Genomic DNA, 21,292 nt, shown 5'->3' on the forward strand with positions numbered 1-21,292 from the left:
CATTCCCTAAAGTAGTGGCTTTAGGGAGACCAACTGCTTTAGGCTAGGCATAGCCTGAGTGAATACTCCTACAGAGGAAAATGCAAGATGTTCCAGTTTTCCCCACTGGCCCCAAGGCCAGCTCATCCACATCTTATAAAGATTGTATAAGATAGAAAAGGCATTCATATAGAATATTATTTTCACAGAGGCTAGTGGCAGATATTTCTGCTCAAAGTTTGAGCCTTAGCAATTGGAAAAAAATCTGGAAGAAAAAAGATGTGAGTGTAATCATCATCGGTCATAGGATAGATCACATTAAGATTGATCATTAGTAACTAATATATTTTAAAAATCTGTAAAAGAGGCAAATGTGACTCGAGGTGAAGAAGGACAGCATGTTTTCAGAGAGACAGTAGTTGCACAGGCCCAAATAGGACCATATCTGTAACATAATGGTACACCTCTATACAGGAATTTTGAACTCCTGCTGGAAGAGAGGCAGAAAAAGGGCAACTAGACATGGTAAATGAAGAAACTCAAAATCCTTTCTTTGTTCCATCCAACAGAAAAAAGATCAAGCTGAGATATGTTTTCCCTACAGATGTACTTGAGAGTGCGAGAGACACAGAAAGAGAGAAGCAGCATTTGGGGCAATGCTGGCAAAAGAGCCCTTGATCAGAAGTTGCCAAGTGTAAGTTCAGGCTAATTAAATCAGAGTTTCTCCAAAGGACTGAGTTTCAAAGGCAGGCTTGAGAAAGAGGAATGGCAAAATTCCTAAGTCATTTTAATGCATATATAAGCAGGATATTATGATGTGGCTGCCTCCAGGAGTGAAGGGCAGCACTCGATGACTCAGTCCTATGTTTCTGTCTGTCTTCTATTAATCCTTGGCTTTCAAAAAGCAACAACAAGAAAATACTGTAGCTAGAAGATATTCTGAGGCTAAATTTTTTTCTGCATCAATTATGTGAGCTATAAATGTAACAACAAAATAGCAAAAGGTTATGCTTGGCCAGGCTAAAAATATATTCCACAGTAAAAGCAAACTGTTACTCAGTGGAAGCCATACTGTGATAATTACTAGTTTTTAAAGCCCATGGAGAAAAACAAAAGCAAGGCCTGGGATACCTGTCAGCACAAGATACCCACATGTATTTATACATGTTTGCCATCTCCACCTTTGCCACTCAAAGTGAAATTGTTTTCAGTTAGGTAGTGCTAACTACATCCTGCTTCTCAGGCATGAATTTTAGAAACAGAAGGCCACAGCAAGCCATAAAAGTTTTGTTCACTTTGTGTTTTATAAATATTATTATTCAAGTTTTCTGAATACGCTAAATAGATAAATAAATATATAAATACATATATAATACTGAATATAAAAAAATATCTGTACAGACTGCAGTGAATGATCTCAGCTTTAGGGCAATGACTGTGCACCGCCAAAGGGGTTAGTGCTCTACGAGCTGCTCAGATGAGCAGTTCTGCATTGAGATGGCCAAAGCTGAAGCCTTTCTGTGGCTAAAGCAACATAGTCTGCTCAGTCAGTGAGGAATGATCTACTAGAGCCCCTTTGTACCAAGCAGCTGCTGGAGATAAACATTACTGCACTGTGACAGGTCCACATCAGAAGAGAGGCTTGTCTGGCTCCTGCAGGAGAAGTCTGCCTGGACACGTGCCAGAGACCTCAGTCCCCTATTCTCTGATCCAGCAGAGACACTCAAGAACATGCCTAACTTAAGGCATATGAGTGGCCCTATGGACATCAATGGAGTTGCTAATGTGCCTAAAGTTAAATATGTATCGAGTGCTGTGCTGGAATAGGACCAAGGACTCAGAAACTTGCAGGATCAAGGTTTGGCCAAAGAACAGAGAGTATAAAGGGAGACAAAAGCTGAGAGATACTGAGCTGCTCTCATGCCCTCTTGCGTCAGTCCTTCAAGGAAGCAAGCCCTGGAATAAACCCCTTAGTGTAGTGAAAGGAATACCTGCACAGAAAGCTGAAAAAACCTGGTAAACACTCATTTTGCAGCACACAAAGACTTTTGCCTTTTAAACAGCATTACATTTTAAAGCAGATCTAGTGATGTCACTGCAGGAAAACATTGCAAAAACATTGCAGCAACAGGATTTCTTTCGACAGAGGCCTGGTTGACTCACTCTCACAGCTGCAGCAAAGTAGTCCAATGTGTTTCTGGAGAGCATTCTTGCTTGTGAAGTCTTTATTGGGACACGCTGACTGCAGGGAAATGCAGCCGCTTTTCATTTCTTGTGGCAGTCAGAAAGTTTCATTGAATATTTCTGAGCTCTCAATCTCTTCCAAAACACATGCTGAATTTCCTGGCTCTCTTCCTTAAAATCTGGTCTGGGTTTCTACCCCTGTCACCTCTCAAATTACTTAATGAATACATATATTAAGAAAAAAAAAAAAAAAAAGCATTCTGACTTTTTCAAAATTTATTTTTGTTTTTTCAAACTTTGTGAATTTTTATGTACACCCATTTTTATGTTTAACTTATCTGTATTCTGAACTTATCACTGGAGTACAGCAAAGTTGAAACAAAGATTTGTCCTTTCGCTATTAGTAATGCAACACTGCCAACTAGAGGCATTGGTAATGATCAAATTCTTGTCGTGTGGACCACAAGGATAAACTTAAATGAGTTACATAGCTATAAATATTAAAAGTTCATATTTGCACTAAAAAATACCCACCCAAGTCCTTCAACTACAGTTGTGCTTACATATCATTTCCTTCAGTATGTCATTTACTGAATCCAAGCACCACATCACATCATCCAGACACTCAAATAAAATCAAGTCAGAGTGCAAATTGCTTTGGGTTCCTCAAAGAGTTAAGAAGCCATTTTAACAGCTTTTGGAAATACACCTACACAAGATACTGAGAGTATTAAAAAAAAAAAATTAAATTGTAACTTTAACATACAAAATAAATTCCAGATATTTTCTCAAATCACTATTTCAATAACGATTCATAACTTATTATTTCTAAAGAAATCATCATCTACTCAGGTGGTCTAAAACACAATTTTTGTATAGGTTTTCAGCTCTGTAAGGTGCCATACACTTTGAGCACGGTGTTCGTTCACAGCTGAAGGAGCAATGTTGAAAATAGAGAAAACATGTCCTTGACCAGAAAGCTCAGTCACTGCTTGTCCCATGTGGTTCCCTGAAGTGTCTGTGGTTGTTAATTCACGGTGTGAGAGGAGCCAGTGCAGAGCTGTCGATGTTTGTGCCCCAACACAGAGAGGGGCTGCCTGTGCCCGCAGGGCTGCCCCTCCTGGTCCCTGCCATACCCGTGATGGTCAGGCACAGCAGCCCAAAGCTGCCCGGAACACAGCAAGACAGAGCTGGAACGAAGAAGGAGAGGGGCCTTCTGCAGGTCCTCATGCCAACCCAGGTCCAGCAAAGCCTTGGGGAAAGACCCACGGGCATGGAGGGTGCTGTACCCCTCTCCTGGGCTGGCAGTGAGTGCCCTGGGGTGCACCAGCAGCTCGGGAGACCGGAGTGGCTTCCCCAGGCTTCCCCTGGCATAGCTAGAACCACATTGTAAGAGAAAGATCTGCTGGTAGAAGGGCAAGACCTGCCTGACAGGGCTCTCACAGCATTAAATAAACAGTCCAGAACAGTTTGTACTTTTGGACCGAAGGAAGGCGCCAGCAACATCTAGCGCTGGTTTCCTATTATTTACCAAAACACATTTATTCCGTAAATCTCAGCAAAATTAATGAAAAATAATAAATTACTTTTTTCCCCTTACAGTCTTCAAAGCTTTGTATCTATAAAAAGTTCTGGGTAAGCCGAGAAGCCTAGAGGGCAGGAAAATAATCTTGAGAAGTGGGAGCCAATAGACAGTAGTGATTCACAGAACTGCAGAGCAGCTGAGAGCGAGGTGTCAATGAAGCCTGGAGCCAAGTTTTCCAGGGGCTGCACCACAGGGCTATTTAAGGAAGGAGGGGCCAGTTCCCAAAAATGCAGAGAAAACGTTGGAGGGGTTGGAGGTGACAGTACTGGAATAAGTTTAAGGCTTAGAAGTGAAAACACGGACATTGGCTGGGGAAGCAGAGAACACTGTTTGCAGCCAGTACAAACCGCTGTAAAAACTAATTCAGTAAATGCTTTTCCAGTTATATTATTATGGTTATGCTCCATAACAATGTCTTCACAGGAATACAAAGCTAAAAAGGTGCAATGGTCAAGCGAAAGCAAACAACTGGCATGCAGATAACACTGGAATAGTTTGTTGACTTGAGCAGTACCTGGTGCTCTGCTTTTAGGGACGGGGGTGGGGGGAAAGTACATCTGCTGTGAATCAGCTTGTAATACCAGAAGAACTATTTCCACAATTATGGCTGTTTTGAAAGACACACACAGAGAAACAAACCACCATGTCATATCTAGATTTCTTTAAATTACTTCATTTAAATGAACCAGAAATTCATTTTTGGCTGTCAGTCAAGATCTAAGCCCAATGGACATTTGCAGGGTTTTTCCACTTATTCCTTTTACTGTTTGGCAGTGAAAGCTAATGCTCAGTACTCTAAGCCCCAAGAGTGGTTCTCTGCTCTGGTACCATGTGCTGCTTGAATGTGCACTGAGGTCCAGACTCAGCCTACACCAAATACTTGTGTTCAGAGCCAGAAGTACCTCCCAACCATGAAAAAATGTGTTCTGCAAAGTTTTCTCATATTGTTTAGTGTAAAATTTGTTTGGGCATTTGTGGTGGTCCAGCTCCCCCCTCCAGGCCACACTATGACCTCTCTTTGTGATCTCCTAATTAATTTTGTATTGATTTGCAGGGACACATTGATCACGTGTAAAAGTCTTTGGCAGAATTGCCAATAGAGGTTGCAGGAATGACGCTGAATTGCAGCTGTCACAGGAGCTGTGGTCTCATCCCTTGCTCACACAGGAGCTAAGGCAGAGCTGAATAGAGTAAGAACTTCATCAGCAACCTCATTTGTGCAAGCAGTCTGTAAAGTAAAATTTAAAAGTCAGTTTCAGTTTTCATAAATAGGCTACACATATGAGTACTTACCTACATCTGCTGCTGCATGACTCACACAAGAGCAGCAGTTTGGGATTCCAAGTGCCAGTTATTCTGCAACATCTTTCTCTCTCTAGAAGTCTGTCTTTTTCACATACTTTATTGCTGCCTTATTCTACCCTGCTTTTAGACAGTTTTTACATTCCCTAATTTTGACTAAGTTATAACTGTGTATACACAGTTATACATCGTTGTTATACACAGTGATACATAGCTGTATCTCCAAAACTAATCTTTAGAGTGGAGGAGAAAAATGGAAAGGCTTTCCACCACCATTACTCTGGAGACTAAGTTGGCCAAATTCAACGAGTGGGAGCACAATAGTTCAGTGAGTGAGTGAAGAAGCATGTGCTCTACATTGCACAGATTGAATATTTGGCTGGTGACTGCTGCTGCACAGGTCAGTGGTTTGACTGCCAGACAGCACAAGTGCCTGGGATAGAGTTCTGGCTTCACATTCTGTTCAAGTGTGGATGCTGAACACACGGAGAAGAAATCAAGGACAGGGCAGATGGTAAGATCTACTTCCCAAGCAGTGACTGAATAGGAATATTGAAGGCATCCAGCTTGGTTTTATAAATTATTACAGCCATTTTCTTTCAGCATTAAACCTTAACAACGTCTTTTTGACCAGGGCTGCCAATCTCTCTGTCAAAAATTGATAAAGGTTGAAATTCTGACCTTCAAAAATAGAGACAAATTGCTGAACCTGATCCTGCTAAAGGGAACTCAGAGGTAACACAGCACTAATTTCAGTCCACTTGATTGAATATCTACCCCCTTAGGCCTGACAATAATAAACCTGTGCCATGGAAAACACAATACCTCACAGCTTAAGAACACAGTATCTCAAAATTACTTCCATAATTTTGGAAAAATTCAATATTTCTAAGAAATGTAACCGTGCAGTCCATATAAACAAATACATGGGAGAAGAAGAAGTAAAAGAGGAATACTTCTGATTCCCCTTCAAAAGCTCTTCAAGGAAGAGGGAAAAGGTGATCCAGTCCATTCCTTCTTTTTGTAAGGGCAATGAACAAAGGACTTTGCTTGTGTTCATCAAGTTCAGCAAAATTATATCAAGCATCATGTCCAAAAAAACAGATCTTTTTAAACTACAACTTCCAGGAGCAATAATCAAGTTTAAACCATAGTTTTTAAATAAATAATTTTATTTCCCTCTCAAAAAAAAAAAAAAAAAAAAAAAAAGGTTTGTTTTATTTGTTAATTACACTGCTCTACACAAAGTAACCCTTGTGTCTTCCTATTAGGTTTATTCCTATCTTCAAGCACCAGTGAACTCTGCCATTCTCTGGGAACAAAAGCACCTCCAGTTCCAACTTTCATCGGTGGTTTCTTTTTTCACTGGACATAAGCCAGACTCAAACTGTTTGACGGGGGAAGTAGCAGACACAGACAAGCCACTGTTTATTTCCAATCCTCATACAAGACACCTGATACAAGGCAAGATGAAGAGAAATGCAAGGATTCGGTGCCTAAGCATGGGAACCTGCAAGAGAGAAAGTTGGAGGCATGGCAGAAAAGGAAGGGGGTGGGTGGAAACATATTATTTTGGTTTTCAGCTCAAAGCTTCCTCTCATTTTCACCCAGGTGAATGTGCTGTTGTTGCTACACAGAGACCTGGGCAGCTCAGTTGTTCTGTGCTTAAATCACTGATTTTTAGCCAACAAATTCCAGGAAAAGGACCTTCAATCAGGAGAATTTGTCGCTGCTGGTGAGCAAGTATTTCTCATTCTTAACTCTCCTTTAGTAAAGCAACGAGGTTTGGTACACAAATGTCTTACAAGCCTAGTTATGCAAAAAGACAAATGATAGATGCATAGAGATTAGCTAGCAAATGTTTGTTCTGGCAGGGAATTGAAGGCAATCTATTTGGTGTTGGCTTTCTTTTTTTTCTCTGAATCAATTAAATAACATTGGATCATGAAACATCAAAAGTACAGAATATTAAATTTAAACTGCCTCCAGCTGCAGTTCCAAAGCCCTCTTGATTTTCAATAGGATGATAATAATCAATTATTTAGCTTCAGATGATTATACCTGCGATTTAAAGAGATTAACACTTTGATTTTTTAATGAATACATCATAAAAGACTACTTCTTACTACAAAATGACAATTAATTTTCTTTTCCCTAGCTTTTGCTTATTTTAATGTACAACTTTTTCTACAGCCACTTGAATAGAACGAATTTCTCTGAGATTGCCAGTTATTAGAAATGGGGTTTTAATTTGTTTACAAGAAATTTAACTGCTAACAATGATTCTGTGATGTGAAGAGATTCATTAAAACAGTATTTTTCATGCCTCTTGGTCCTAAAACATATGAAGCATTTTCTTTTGCCAGTGCTCAGGGTTGTAATTCCATACTTATGTCAATTTTAAATGCAAGTTAGAGATTTTCTTTATCAGTACAGGCACAAATGTCTTGGGGGATTTTTGTTTTGGTGGGATGGGGGTGGAAAGTCAGTGTTATTGTTGTTCATTTGGTTTGGGAATTTTTTATTTAAGTTGAAGTAATTTCTCGGTGGGGCATCCTGGTAGCTCCTAAAGCTCAACCTCTGAAAAGCGGAATCTCCAGTGAGATGACTGGGTGGTATCCTGGCCTACATTACATTTTTTAACTCAGTTGAAACCATCTAATATCCAGCTGAATATCAGATCTTTAATGCCTGAAAGTGATTATACTGGCAGGAAGTAGACTTATCAATTAAAAAGCCAGAATCTATTTGGCTTTGTAATGCTTTTTCTCAACTCTTGCTTTTGTTCTCTGACTTTTATCAAAGTTAGAAGTTACTGAATTTCTTATAATGATCTTGGTCAGGAAGAGAATACTGAACCAGACGGAAACACAGATAAATTGTTTTATTCAGAAGGAGCTGAGCTGAAATTCAATGTAAAAGATGCAATGAAGAATGGGGAAATTTTTAAGTGGAGATGTAAAAAATTACTGCAAAATTTCAACACTTTGGATGAATTTGACAATTTGAAGAGTATTATACTTGGGACAAATACTTATCAATCTTCCTGCTTAATGAAGAAGGATATTGTGAGACATCTTTTGACAAAAAAGCTCCAAGAGAAAAAGAAATAAAGATCCCATGCTGTCACATTTCACTGAAATCAAAAAACCTGGAGCAGTGTCTTGAAATTGTTGAGATCCAGTATTACAACATTGTACTAGTTCATGAGAATCACATGAGAACAGTACCCTGCAGCCTAATTTTTACTGTTGAAAATAGCGTTGCACAGTAAAATTAAGCACCTCCATTTTGCATTTTCCTCACAAAGGCAAGTATTTCTAGAAATAACCAAAAGTCCCTCTGAAGTACAGATTTTTAGGATGCCACTAACATATTGATCTACACTGCACCAGGTGACAAATCCTTGTGACTAAAGTTGTTTCTTTGTTTTCCAGTTTCCTTGCATTGGAAGGGAAATAATGCTACATTCTACATTGGCCTTGTCCCTCCTGCTTATTGCAGTCACTTCCAACCTTGCAATGGCAATTAAAAAGGAAAAACGAGCGCCTCAGACACTGTCAAGAGGTATTGTAAGTTCACTGAATATAATTATCTCCTTACCTCACCATATAGACCAGCAAATATTTTTATTTTGAATGCACATGTATAGAATAGGTATTTATATGTACACACACACATATTTATTTATAAAACATACATAGAGTGCACATACATACTTACTGAGATGTGTTTTCTTTAGTGTTAAGTGATGCTCTAATTAATATATGTTCTTATTTCACATCATTTGACTCCAACAATTTATTCTTAAGGATATGACTGAAGGCCTCATATGACCTGCATAATTTATATAACTCATAGTGAACTAACAGAAGCAAATAACCAAAACTGAGTCTCTCAAATCAAGACATACATATAGGACTACCAGTGAAAAAATATTCTTTCATAGACCATTTGAAATATATTTTTTTATTGTAACCTATCATAACATCAGTTGCTATGGAACAAATTTTCTACAGACTCATTTTTGTACACAGAACAGTTTGAAGCACTGGTGGGACTTTCTGCATGACTTTGTTTTCTGCTTTTCATCAGATATCCACTGCAAAGCATGAATTACTGTGTGTAATTCACTTCCCTGTGGTGCAACCTGGATGTTAAATAAAGACCCTGTTTTAATTTATTTATATCTGATCAATCCTTAGAATTACAAGCAGAAGAAAAGCTTAGCTAGCTCTTTTTCCCTTCCCTATCTTTCTTTTCCTTTTGGGACTATTCAACAAAATGAAAAATCTCCATCTCACTTCCTAACCTCTTCTGCAGGCAGTGCAAAACTTGCAGATTCCACAGCTCACCTCTGAGTTTTCCCTGTCCTGGCAAAGTTGCATATCTCTCAGAGGTTGCGTGTGAGCCTAATTGCTCAGAGACCACTTGACAGAATCATGCACCACCTGGACTAGCCTAAGTGAAATTTCAAAACACTTTCTGTAAGCGGTATCCCTGTGGAAAGGTTATAATCAATCTGGGATGCATTGCCTAGTTTGCCTAGATCAGGATTTATTTTCTGCCAGTAAGCCTAAATGGACAAAAAAGACAACAAAGTCTTTTGCATTAGTTTTAGAAAAATTAAAAAAAAAATAATAAAAAAAAACTACCCAAGCAAACTACAAAGCACTCACAGAAAACAAAGGTGATTTTTCTAATTCTGATTTCAGGCCTCTAAGGATGCCTTGAGCACCTTACCTGTAAATTTCACACACCAAAGGGAAATGCTTAAATGTGCTGACAAATGCCCCTTGGTGACTCCTGTGTGCAGTTACCTGCATCAGGAGCTGTCAGCAGCCAGGGTTGGGAAGGCACTGGTCAGCATGTCAGAGTCCCACCACCAGCCATACAGACCTCTGTACTGAAAGAAGACGTGACCTAGAAGCATCACAGGCAATTGTCCTGTGAGAAATCCAACAGCAATTCTGGGCTGGTACAAGCACTATCCAGACAACACAGAAGAAACAGAGCTTTAACCTCATTCAAGTCCAGAAATTGTTCTACAATTCCCATAGGAGTTGTCATGAATGGAGCCACACTGCCCAGGATGCAGGGATCTACTATGCAAGGGCTGGCATCCTTGGGACCTGAAGGTGTAAAACCAGGTGGATAATTTGATTTTTGAGATCTGCATAACCCCAGCTATGGATGAGTTATGGAGCTGATGTTTGTTAGTATTTTGTTTCAGTGGAGATTTTTATTTAACAGCCCTTCCTTTATTGAGTTACTTAATTAAATGAAGGGCTTGCAACATCTGAACTTACTTTGGAGTTAATTGAATATACCAAGACTGTTCTAATGACATTTATACCAAAGCTGATCTTAACTGAGCTGTCATATTTTACTTATCTCTCGTTATATGCCAGCTTCTCCCTAAGTCCCAGGGTCTACATGAAATACTGAGCAGACAATATGGAGATAGAAAAGACTTGGATGCTGATTTAGGGACCTCTGAGCATTTAGAAAGATAATTAACCAGACAGTCAAAGGACTTGGACTGGTTACACAACCAGCTGAGATTTGGGGGAGGGTTGGGTTGTTTGGTTGAGGTTTTTTAAACTTTTACTGTATCTACTGGGAGATGTGAAATTATCATATCCACAGTGTTAGAGAACCTTCGACTAGCAACCCCAAATCTTACTTGCATACAAAAGTTGATACACATAAACACAAAAGAAAAAAGAGATAAAAACGAATTTGTTGTGAGTTACTTGCCTGGCCAGCAGCTAGTCCTTTTGTTTTATTTCTAGGATGGGGAGATGAAATTACGTGGGTACAAACTTATGAAGAAGGGCTTTATCAGGCAAAGAAAAGGTAAGACATTAAAAAGTAGTATGAAGACAAAGTTGTTACTTCGTCTTGCTGGAACACACACTATGAGACAGAACAAAGAAACACAATGAGAGCTGATCTGCAGACCACCCAGTTAAATAAAACAGACTCTGTCTATTAACAAAAGGACTTGTAGGACACTTATGACTCTGAACTAACATCAGGGGCCAATAATAAAATGCTGTCATCTCTTTGCCACAAAAGAGAGGCTGTCATTTAAATTATCAATCATAAATAGATACCATAATTTTTTAAACTACATCTATTGTGTTTTAATATCATGTACTTCTGATTACTCCCCTGAAATCTGTTACATTTACTCTTGCATGGTGATCTACTGCCTTTGATAATTTCCCCAACACTTCATTAGTTGGAATATGCTTGTGATAAATTTTCTCACTATCTTGACAGAAATGGAAGTTCCAAGTTCAGTCTCCTCTGAGACTCAGCTGCAAATATTTTTGAGATTTGCTAACAATACTTATTTAAACATGTTTTACAGTTCATTGTAGATCACAATAGTGTAGCATGAGCTATTGCTAAACTAAAGGCAAATTATTTGTAAAACAAAAGACAATTAATTCCATGTACCCTGTGTGAAAATGGTTAGAAATTAACTCCTGACATTGAAAGCAGACCAAGCATTAGTAATCAACCTGCTGAACAGTAAATATAGTTTAAAAAAATATGAGAGAAAATGCAAAGAATTTTTTTATGTTTTGACATCCAAAATATAAAATTTTAACACTTTATCAAACTATTTACAGAAGATAAGTAATATACCATATACTTATTCAAGAAAGCTTAAAACATAAGAAATTTTCATGGGAAGTATTTGATGATAAACCCAGTTTTATAAAATATATTTTATTGCAATTCACATGTATAATTTTTATTTTCTTAGTCCTGGAGAAAATCACACAAAAGCAACACTAAATACCTGTTCAGTCTGATTATTTACTACCTGGGAATGAAATTATGGTGGATCTGTTGTTTCTTTCTTCTAGAATCTCTTACTATGGACAGCCTATTTAGATGTAGAAACTCTGTTTCTTTATTTCCTTCTTTTATGAAGTGTTTATCCTCTTTTCCCTTGCCCAGAAATGTCTGTAATATTTTATAGAATGTCTATATGTTTTTACTGTGAGTTAACATAAGATTAAATGCAATTTGCCTTTTTCAGTCTGCTAGTAAAATCACCCATCTGAATACATGTCAAATGACCTAACTACATATTTTATTATTTTTAATAAAGTAACAAACCACTGATGGTAATTCATCATTTGGAAGACTGTCAATACTGCCAAGGTAATTTTGATTTTTTTGTGTGTTAAAATGTTGTGAATATTTTTATTAGAAATTGAACCTATCTATATATTTACATTGCACTTACTGAAAATTATTCAGAGAGTCATATAAATGAAAATGTATCTGAAAAGTGAAAAATTTGTTACCATTATTTGCAAAAAACTCCACTATGAAACTATGCAATAAAGAACATGAAAAATTCTCACTGCTGCTGTACTGCTATCCCGAACACAGCACTCAGTTCAAATTAAGAGGAACAGATTGGCTACTGACTCATTGAACAAATTTAATATTGTTTAGCTCTCCCAAAATGGTAACTAAAGAAGGAGGCAAGGACAGGGCTGCTGAAATTGATCTAACAAGAATTTTCTGAGGATAATGCACTTTTGTCAAGCCAAGACATGGTATCCATTGAGATAACAGGCTTCATAAATAACAGAGGAGAGCTTCCATTTTCATAGCCAGAGGTTGTACTGCCATAGGCCACAAAGCCCCCAAAAGCAGTGATGGAGCCCTTAAGGGTCTCCTCAGGAATGTGAATCAGCAGCGACAGGAACAATGTGGCCCAGTCTCTGGCCAATGTGGTGCCCAAGCACAGACGGAATGGCAGCGTTTGAGATGGAATTCAAAGTGATCCTGTCTTTTCTAGCACTGAAGAAAGCTTTCGCAGAAAATGAAGAAATACAGGAAATGGCCCAAAATAACTTCATTATGCTGAATCTCATGGTATGAAGGGTTTGGGGCAATTTGACTGCTATCGTTCCATGGTCTGTGTTTTCTCTTTCTTTGTCTTGTTTTTTTCATGTCATTTTAGATAATATATCTGACATTTTAGTTATTTACGTAGAGGCATTTGTGCATGTGTATTCCCACACGAGTAGTATCTATTTGGTTTTGTCTTCTGTTACAAGGTTATTCACAGGTGGTACTATTTCAGCAAAATTCACAGAAACATTTTTACAACTAGCCTTAATCTTTATACCAGCATGAAACCACAGATAAAAACCTGTCACCTGATGGACAATACGTGCCTCGAATCATGTTTGTAGGTATGTAAAATATTTATGTATCATCAAAGTTGTTATATCTGAATTATGCCACTGTCATCCTGTGGGGACATCAAAATTATTCATTTTGCCAAAAGAAAATCTCTCTGCCTCTGTTGCATATTTTGACTCTTGTAAACTTCCTCAGATTACAGATATGTCCTGGAGGGTACTAATTTGGGCTTGAGAGCAAGATGTTTGAAAGTCTGTTAATATCTGGGGTTTTGCTCTCCATGCTTCTTGCTAGTGCTGTTATAAGACAAAGTTTACTGAAAAAGTCAGATATCTGACTGAAAGTAGATGGCTACAAAGTGGACATTACCACAGAAGAAATCAACAATCAGTGGCGTCTAAGGATTTATCCCATTATAAAGCTGACTTGTGGAATGGACCAAATTAATCTTGCCCTATAGTGCCTGTTCCTTCTCACTCACTGTGCAGGGAGCCTGGCGTGATTAGCTCTGTGATGGCATTCGAAGTTCAGCCCACACTCAGACAGAGAGCAGTGTAGTTACAGCAATCAGTAAATTAATAAAAAACTTAAAAGGGTAACTGAGAGAAGAGAGGTTCACAACAACTTGTTCCCACTCTGGGAACATTAGGAACCAGAAGGTTTTCATCCTGAAGGCTCTAGGTAAGTCATGCTATTTATTGCCATAGATAGGCATGGCCCCCACTATGTGTGCATCAGGTCAGATTAACCTCTTCTGATGTAAACTCAGAACCTGTAAAACAGGATATTTTTTCTTCCAATATGAGTGAAATGCATGTGTAACCTAGTGCTTAAAAATAGCTGTGTAATATAAAAATGAGCATTAGCTTTTGTTCAGGATTTCTCCAAGTAAAGAGCAGTTGTTTGGAACAGAGCGTAACGGCCTCATAATTGCTGCATTGATGAAATCAGAATCAGGGCTGCCAAAGTAATGCCACACCATCACCTTCAGCTGTTGTGGGAATGGTGTTTAACCCAAATACCTTTTCAGACCCATCCCTCACAGTAAGAGCTGATATCACAGGAAGATACTCCAACCGTCTTTACACTTACGAACCACAGGACATGATGTTCCGTAAGTGACCCTTTGCTGTGTTACTTTGCATTTCACATTGTAAGCAGCCAAATGACCCCCATCCTGATCACCTGTGCTTGAGAATCCATTAGGATCTCAAAGTAAAGAATAAATACCGTGTGAGAGCATTTGCAATAAATTATAATGGTCTAACCTGTTCCAGCAAAACAATCACACACATTGTCCCGTTGAATTTATTGGGACTACTCAAGTAAGAAAAATTGGAAGATCATGGGTGAGAACTTTCAGGATCAAGATCTGAGCGGTTTTATGGAGAATGGTGAAAGTCACTATGCTCAAAAGTATCCAACTGTACAATGTAAACAGCCAGCGGCAGGAGGGAATCAGTAAAGAAATGCAGATGGTTGTGTCCATACCCCTAACAGCGATATTTCAGAAAGGAATGTGATTTTTCAGGTTGAGCCAGTTCTTACTCTATGGCATCTATTTGACACCAATGCAGTATCTCACCACAAATACACACATCACACCTGATTACCAGGCTTGCTGTTGAGAAACGAGGGAGTTGAAAGGATTCTTGTCAAATCCCTTAAGTCAAACATTTTGATTAATGATTTTATTTTTTTTTACTTTCTGTTTTATTATCAATGACATAACTTTCAAAATAGAAATCTCTAAAATAAAATGTGAGACCATAAATCAATTTCAGTGTGAATAATTTACTAAGTCAAACTAGGTGGCTTTTTTTTTAATTGTACAAATGTACTTCTAATACATTTTCACAGTTCTTATTTTTCTTTCAGTAATAGAAAACATGAAGAAAGCACTACGCCTTATTCAGACAGAACTGTAGCCACTAACAGTGAAATGACCATAACCTCTATGAGATGAAGCTGCACCTCTCCATCGCTACTTGCAAATTGAACTTTTACCAAGCAGATTTGGTGTATCAGATTTCATAAGAAATGTATATGTACAACTTGCAGAACAAACATAGAAGACTAAAGCACCCATTTGGAAAACATGAAGAGAAATATATTAAACACTTTGAAATTAATTATCTAAATAACTGAAAATGATGGACTTAAGTGCAGCAAATTTGAGCTGTATTTTAGCAATCCAATTATGACTCTTTTAGGTCAGCTATGACTTCTGCAGAGGAGTTACAAACAATCTTTTTGATGTCTATTTGCAATTTATTACATGAGTTAATATCTGTATCTCACCTCCCCATTTTAACTTCTATTGCAAGAAGCTTATTAATTGTTAGCGTACCCTTGCTTTATACAGTCATTTCTCATTAAAGGAAAGGAAACTTTGCTGTCAAATCAGACTGGAAAGCTCATGCTATAAATTTTGGCTTAAATAGAAGAAAAACCCACAACAAACAATACAAACCAACCAAACAAACAAACAAATAAAAACCAGCAGAGTTCTGGGCTTAGCTTTCCTCTGTATAATCCTTTAAATTTTGTTGCGGTAGCTGAAAACAGAAGAGACTGAGCACGCAGCCTCTGTGAGGTGATAATAATCATGGGGCTGCTACGTTTTGATACAATAAAGATACAGTAAAGCAAGAGATGGAAGGAGATAGACCCAGAACTCCAATCCTGAGGCTAAGTGATGTTTGTAAATTCTGGCATGGGAAAAATGAGATGTATCCTAGCTCTTTGCATTTAAATGGCATTTCAGTCACGGGAAACTCATCCCAGGCAATTCCCTCCTTTTCTGCAGCATTCCCCCATGAAGGTGTCAGCTTATTGAGGGAATCTGGACATAAAAATCTCGGCAAAATTTTCACAGGATTACTGTATGCAAGGGTGGACAGCTGTTTTGAGTAAAAAAGTTGAAGTCAGTTGAAATGGTTTATTATCCCAGCAATGTGGATTTTTGTTAGAGCAAAACACTCAGCAATTCACCTGCAGTAGGAGCATATATGTTATGTTTCATGTAAAGCACCCGTGTCATTTGTTTGTGCCACCTCCATTTGCTGTGATGCTGCCTGTGTACATATAATAGATGAGAGAAGGATCTCTGCAGGAAAGCTTTGCTAATTCATGAGTGAGTTATACTGCACATATCCATGTCCTCGTAATTATTTAAAATTCGAATATAAGTATATATTCCAACTGAGTGGAGACAAATTACCTGTACATTAAGAGAAAAAAAAATTGATTCCAGTTATTAGAAATGTATTGTCAATCAGTATGATGCTTTTAATCTATGGGAAAAATGCTAGAAGTAAAATTAAACTGCAAACCTCATTCCTTTGATTTGTGCTGAGCTCTACTCATTTACGTCTTTGTTCCAGATTTGGCAAGATTTCCCTGTCTCTGATCATACTCTCTTTTGAGCATGCCAGAGATATTCTGGAGAAAGGAATGCAAACTAGCTGCCAGAGATGACCCAGGGCAGCCATTCATCTTCCTTTTCTCCAGGTTAAACCCCAGTACCCCTAGCCACTCCTTCTGAAGCTTTCTACTCCAGATCCTTCACCAGCTTTATTGCCCTTCTCTGGACACGCACCTGCCTTATTGGCCTTCCCCCAAATCTTACCCATAAACACTCAACCCTGTCATCACCGTCCTCAAGCTCTAGGCAATCAGAACTCCCTAACACACGGGGCCACCCCTCTGCCTCCCCTTCCTTGCCCGTCCCTTTCAAAGATTTTATAGCCACCCAGTGCAGCACTCCAGTTGTGCCAGTCATCCCACCATGTTTCCATGTTGGCAACATACACCAGTTTTCCTGCTTCACAGTGGCTTCCAATTCTTTCTGTTTGTTGCCCACACTGTTTGCATTGTGTAGATGCACTTCAGCTGGGCAATTGATCCTGACACCTTTTTGAGGGGAGAAGCCCTAACTTCTGCATGACCGTTCCCAGGCACTTTGTGGTTTCTAACACCAAAAACCTTTGTGTCTTTGCTGCCACATGGCTCAAACCCCTACCTCCACTGAGAGGGCAGACCAAAGGACCTCACTAGTACACTGTCCCTCTGAGTGCCTCTACCAGACTTAACTCCAAGGGAGCCTGGTTTTATCTTCTTCCCTCTTCAAATCCAGTTTAAAGTTCTTTATTCCTTTAGTGAATACATTCATAAGCAAAGGGGTGGCTGTCAAGAATGCACAAAGTTGGAATCCCAAAACATTTGTGATACAGGACCGCATTCCAGATCTTGCTTGATCTCAGGAAAGCTTAACTTCATAATCTTTCTCATATCACTGCTGTAAAAGGAAATAAAGGGTAGAATTACCACTTATTGAAATTGTGGAAGAAACTAGTAATTCAAACCTTAGTCCTGGAAGGCTACTGTTTTTCTGCTTATTTTAGGCATTTGATATTGAGCCAGCAAAGGTAAACAAACTATGTGAATTAAGCAAAATAAAAAACCAGATTTGCAGAACAATGCAATGATCACTGACTTAATTGTCAGATGAAAGCCAGCGTTTACATTTACATTGCAGTGAAAGTTATTTTAACATTTGAATAAAATCCAGATTCATTTCCAAAGGTATTATTGATAATTATTGTATCTGTAACCTTGAGCAGTATTTGCTGCTGTAGAAGTTTATAACAGTTTTAACAAACCACTCATTCAAGCAGAGAGCAGGCACTTTCTAGAGATGTCACAAGTACATGAGTTAATCTGTGTCAGATGAAATCTCTTTCCAAAATAGGGGGATTTCACCCTCTTCTTTCCTTTCTCAAATCCCCGTAAGTATCATGCTGAAGTCTGTTCCCAGCCACAGCCTTCAGAAATCAGACTAACTATTTGAGATTCTCAAAGACTCAGAACAAGTCCTTTTGGTGGAGCTAGATATTCAGGTAAAAGACACCCTGTATGGATATATATTTTTTATTCACAACTTAATTCAATGCTCATCCCTAATTTTAGAGCTGCTACTACATTTCTGTCTTTTCTTTGAAGACTCTTTTGCCACACAATATTTCTGCTAATGGAACAGAAACTCAGATTTCAGATTAAAGTCTCATTGCTCTGAGACAAGATAGTCTGTAACCTGTTCAGTAACACATATAACATGACTCTTTCCCCTCTTTTCCTCTGAAATGAATGGCATGATAATCTGCTCCCTCTTTTATTCCCTGGCTTTTCTGTTTGCACACCACACAAATTATTCACAATATTAGTCAGCAGATTTTTATTTATACTCTCTATTTTCCACTTTCTAAGGAAAGAGTTGAAAACTATTCTTTTTGTCCCTTGGCTACCTGGAACTAAATCAACCAGGTTAGAGCTGAAGGAAGAGAATAAAAGACTGAAAATGTGAATGTGAGAACAGAAGCTGTTTTACACAGAATAAATTCAGTCACAGTATAAGGACCAATAGATGAGAAAAACCTATCTGTGTAGCCCATGTGCTTTTACAGAATTCATAACCTGTATGCTCTGCGTTTAGACATTGATATTCGCATGGGCATAATGTGGCATCACCATTGGAAATCCATGTTTTATACAAAAAGGTTTCTCTGAGTTTTGAACACAACGTATTCTGGGAAGCAAAATTACTGCCACCTGTTCACATATCCATCTCTGCTTTACTGTCTGGACTTATCTGGTGTAATCAGACTAAGAGTAGACAAACAAACGTGGACTTAACGTCAGTGAGGTGAAGCTCAGGAATCTGAGAACTGACAGAACAGGATCCTCCCCTGTGTATCCGTCTCAGCGCAGAAAGGCGTTCCCTTTTCCAGGCAGATGGCTGATCGACTGGACTGTGGAACTAAAACATTTTCCCATGTGCAAATATTTGCGCCTCACCAGAACAAAAGAAAAGGCGCCATACCTTTGTGTACTGTGGAGGTGAGAGACTGTGGGACAGCTCAGCACTTAAAATGCAAAAGTAACTTGATCTTGCAGAATGAGACTGATATAATTAAGCTTGTTTCATGGACTACACATGTTCTTGCCAAAGGCTGACACAGAGAAATTTCCAAATGCTGAGGTGTCCTCCACAGGATCAGCCAAGTCGCTGATCTGCTTCCTTTTGTTTGTTCCTTTTTTCAAATGGATGTAGACATCTACAGGACAAGTCAGAAGGAAATAAATAGTCTCCATGGCAATTAAAAAGTCCAAAAACACCAAATAGAAGGGGAGGAATATTTACTTTTCCACCAGAAAATCTACAGAGTTTGCAGTCTATCTATTAATTCCTTTTTCTTGCTGCTAAGATGCTCATGTAATTCATCACTTCCATCTTTGGTTGCTACCATGTATTGTAAAGTAACTGACACCCCTAGTCACTAAAACTACATGTATATCAGCAGGCTCTTTTCTCTTATGAGGTATCAGATCCCTTTATAACCAGAGAAGTCACAGAAAAACTGCTGCTTCCCCTATTTTTGTGTAACTAGAAAAAAACCAAATAGACAGAATCCTCTTTTAGTTCACACTGCCATATCAAGATCTGTATTTTGAAAATTTCCTATAATGCCAGCACCAGCAGACATTCATCAAGTCACCCTTTTCACACATCTAAATCTGATCTGTGAGAAAAATGTACCATACACAATAACATTTCAAGTTTATAAGATGCAAAAGAAAACACTCCACATGGAGTGTGTTAGTGCTTAGACTGTGTTACTGTTTTAGGAAAGAGCCTAAAACAGCTTCAAAAAAGATCTACTGTGTCTTCTGTTACCTTTCTGAGGTATCGCTTGTTACTCCTTAGCACACCCTGGCTACATGTCCCCAGGCGATTGTTTGTAAAAGGCTGGCACACAAGAACCCGCCCTGCTATTTAGCACTCAGCCTGCTGCAGAGAGACAAGTTCTCGGATGGATAAAAACCACCGGCCTCATTGCTTGTGTTCACATGCAGGGAAGAGAACAGTGACTGCCTGGAGAAGAAGCTACACCCTACGGTGGGGAATATTGCATAGGATGGAGAGAAAAGCAGCCTTGCTCTTCTAAGGTATTTTTTGCTTCAAGCCTACAAGTAGTTGGGGCTGTGATTTTACACAGCTCTTGAGCATTTTTATCAGAGCATAAGAGCAGAAGAAGAGCACACATCTTCCAGACCTCCACTGCTGCACTTGGAAGACAGCTCCACAACCTATATATCAAATTATTATGTTTCAAACATTTTCATAAATACATTCCCATTGAGGAGCATTCTTGCCCTAATTGAAAAAATATTCCCTCACAGCCTCAACCCTCGTAGCCTCAACAGTTCTCAGTAATTTGTATACTGTTGATCTTGGGGAAAAAAAGAAAAAAAAAAAAATCCTAGACCCCATAATGAATTCCCAAAAGGGAATTCAAAGATTCAGAGCAGCAGTTACCCTGGACCTGGTGATTAAATCCTTCCTTCCTTGGAAAAACGCCCTTTCTTATTTACCTACCAAACAAATTAATGCAGAGGGAGTCATAGTCTAGTAAAAAATGTATTACAGGCTGTCCTGCATTCTTGGACTAAAGATATGAGATGTAGAACAACTCCATTAAAGAGAAACAAACCTTTAGTGTGCATTTGGTTGTTGTTTATAAAAGCCAAGAAACAGTTTTGTGGATATCTCATAGAGAAATTTAAAAGAATAAGCAGTACCTCATATGCTATTTCTAGAAGGCAACAGTGCAAACGTGAACCTACCTGAAGTGTTTATGTGGTAGCCACTTTATTAAAACCATCAAGTGTGACCACTGGGGATACCTTCAGGCTGCCTTTCCTAACCAAATGTGTTGACTGCACAGATGGTGAGCTGAGCGTGTACAGCCCCGGGTACAGCTATAGTGTATCTCTGGAGCACAAAGCACCAAACACCTTAAGCACTAGGCAAAGCTGTATCCACAGGCAGGTGTGCTGCCTGAAGGTGTCGTATCATATGGATCAGCATTAAAGAGACTGACAGCTCCTTTGGTTATTTATCCTGAAGTGAGTTGCAAGAGCTAAGGACGTTTAGCTTTCCATATTTTTATACAGAAGAAACTAAAACACAAGCAGGTTAAGATCACACAAAAAGCA

The 21,292-nt window shown here is 38.7% G+C and overlaps 1 protein-coding gene across 1 annotated transcript; it reads left to right on the forward strand.

Annotated features, from left to right (window-relative positions):
- Window positions 1-6,753: 6,753 nt before the first annotated feature.
- Window positions 6,754-15,535, forward strand: AGR3 (anterior gradient 3, protein disulphide isomerase family member). The gene is made up of 8 exons (XM_066183283.1): window positions 6,754-6,785; window positions 8,488-8,617; window positions 10,846-10,909; window positions 12,183-12,235; window positions 12,885-12,961; window positions 13,221-13,284; window positions 14,265-14,348; window positions 15,113-15,535. The coding sequence occupies exons 2-8, from the start codon at window positions 8,512-8,514 to the stop codon at window positions 15,160-15,162; spliced, it is 498 nt and encodes a 165-aa protein (XP_066039380.1). The 5' UTR covers window positions 6,754-6,785; window positions 8,488-8,511; the 3' UTR covers window positions 15,163-15,535.
- Window positions 15,536-21,292: the final 5,757 nt, after the last annotated feature.

Source organism: Chamaea fasciata, unplaced genomic scaffold, assembly GCF_029207755.1.
Source record: "Chamaea fasciata isolate MVZ Bird 193981 ecotype frontalis unplaced genomic scaffold, bChaFas1.0.hap1 SCAF_1, whole genome shotgun sequence".
In the NCBI taxonomy this organism is placed as follows: Eukaryota; Metazoa; Chordata; class Aves; order Passeriformes; family Sylviidae; genus Chamaea; species Chamaea fasciata.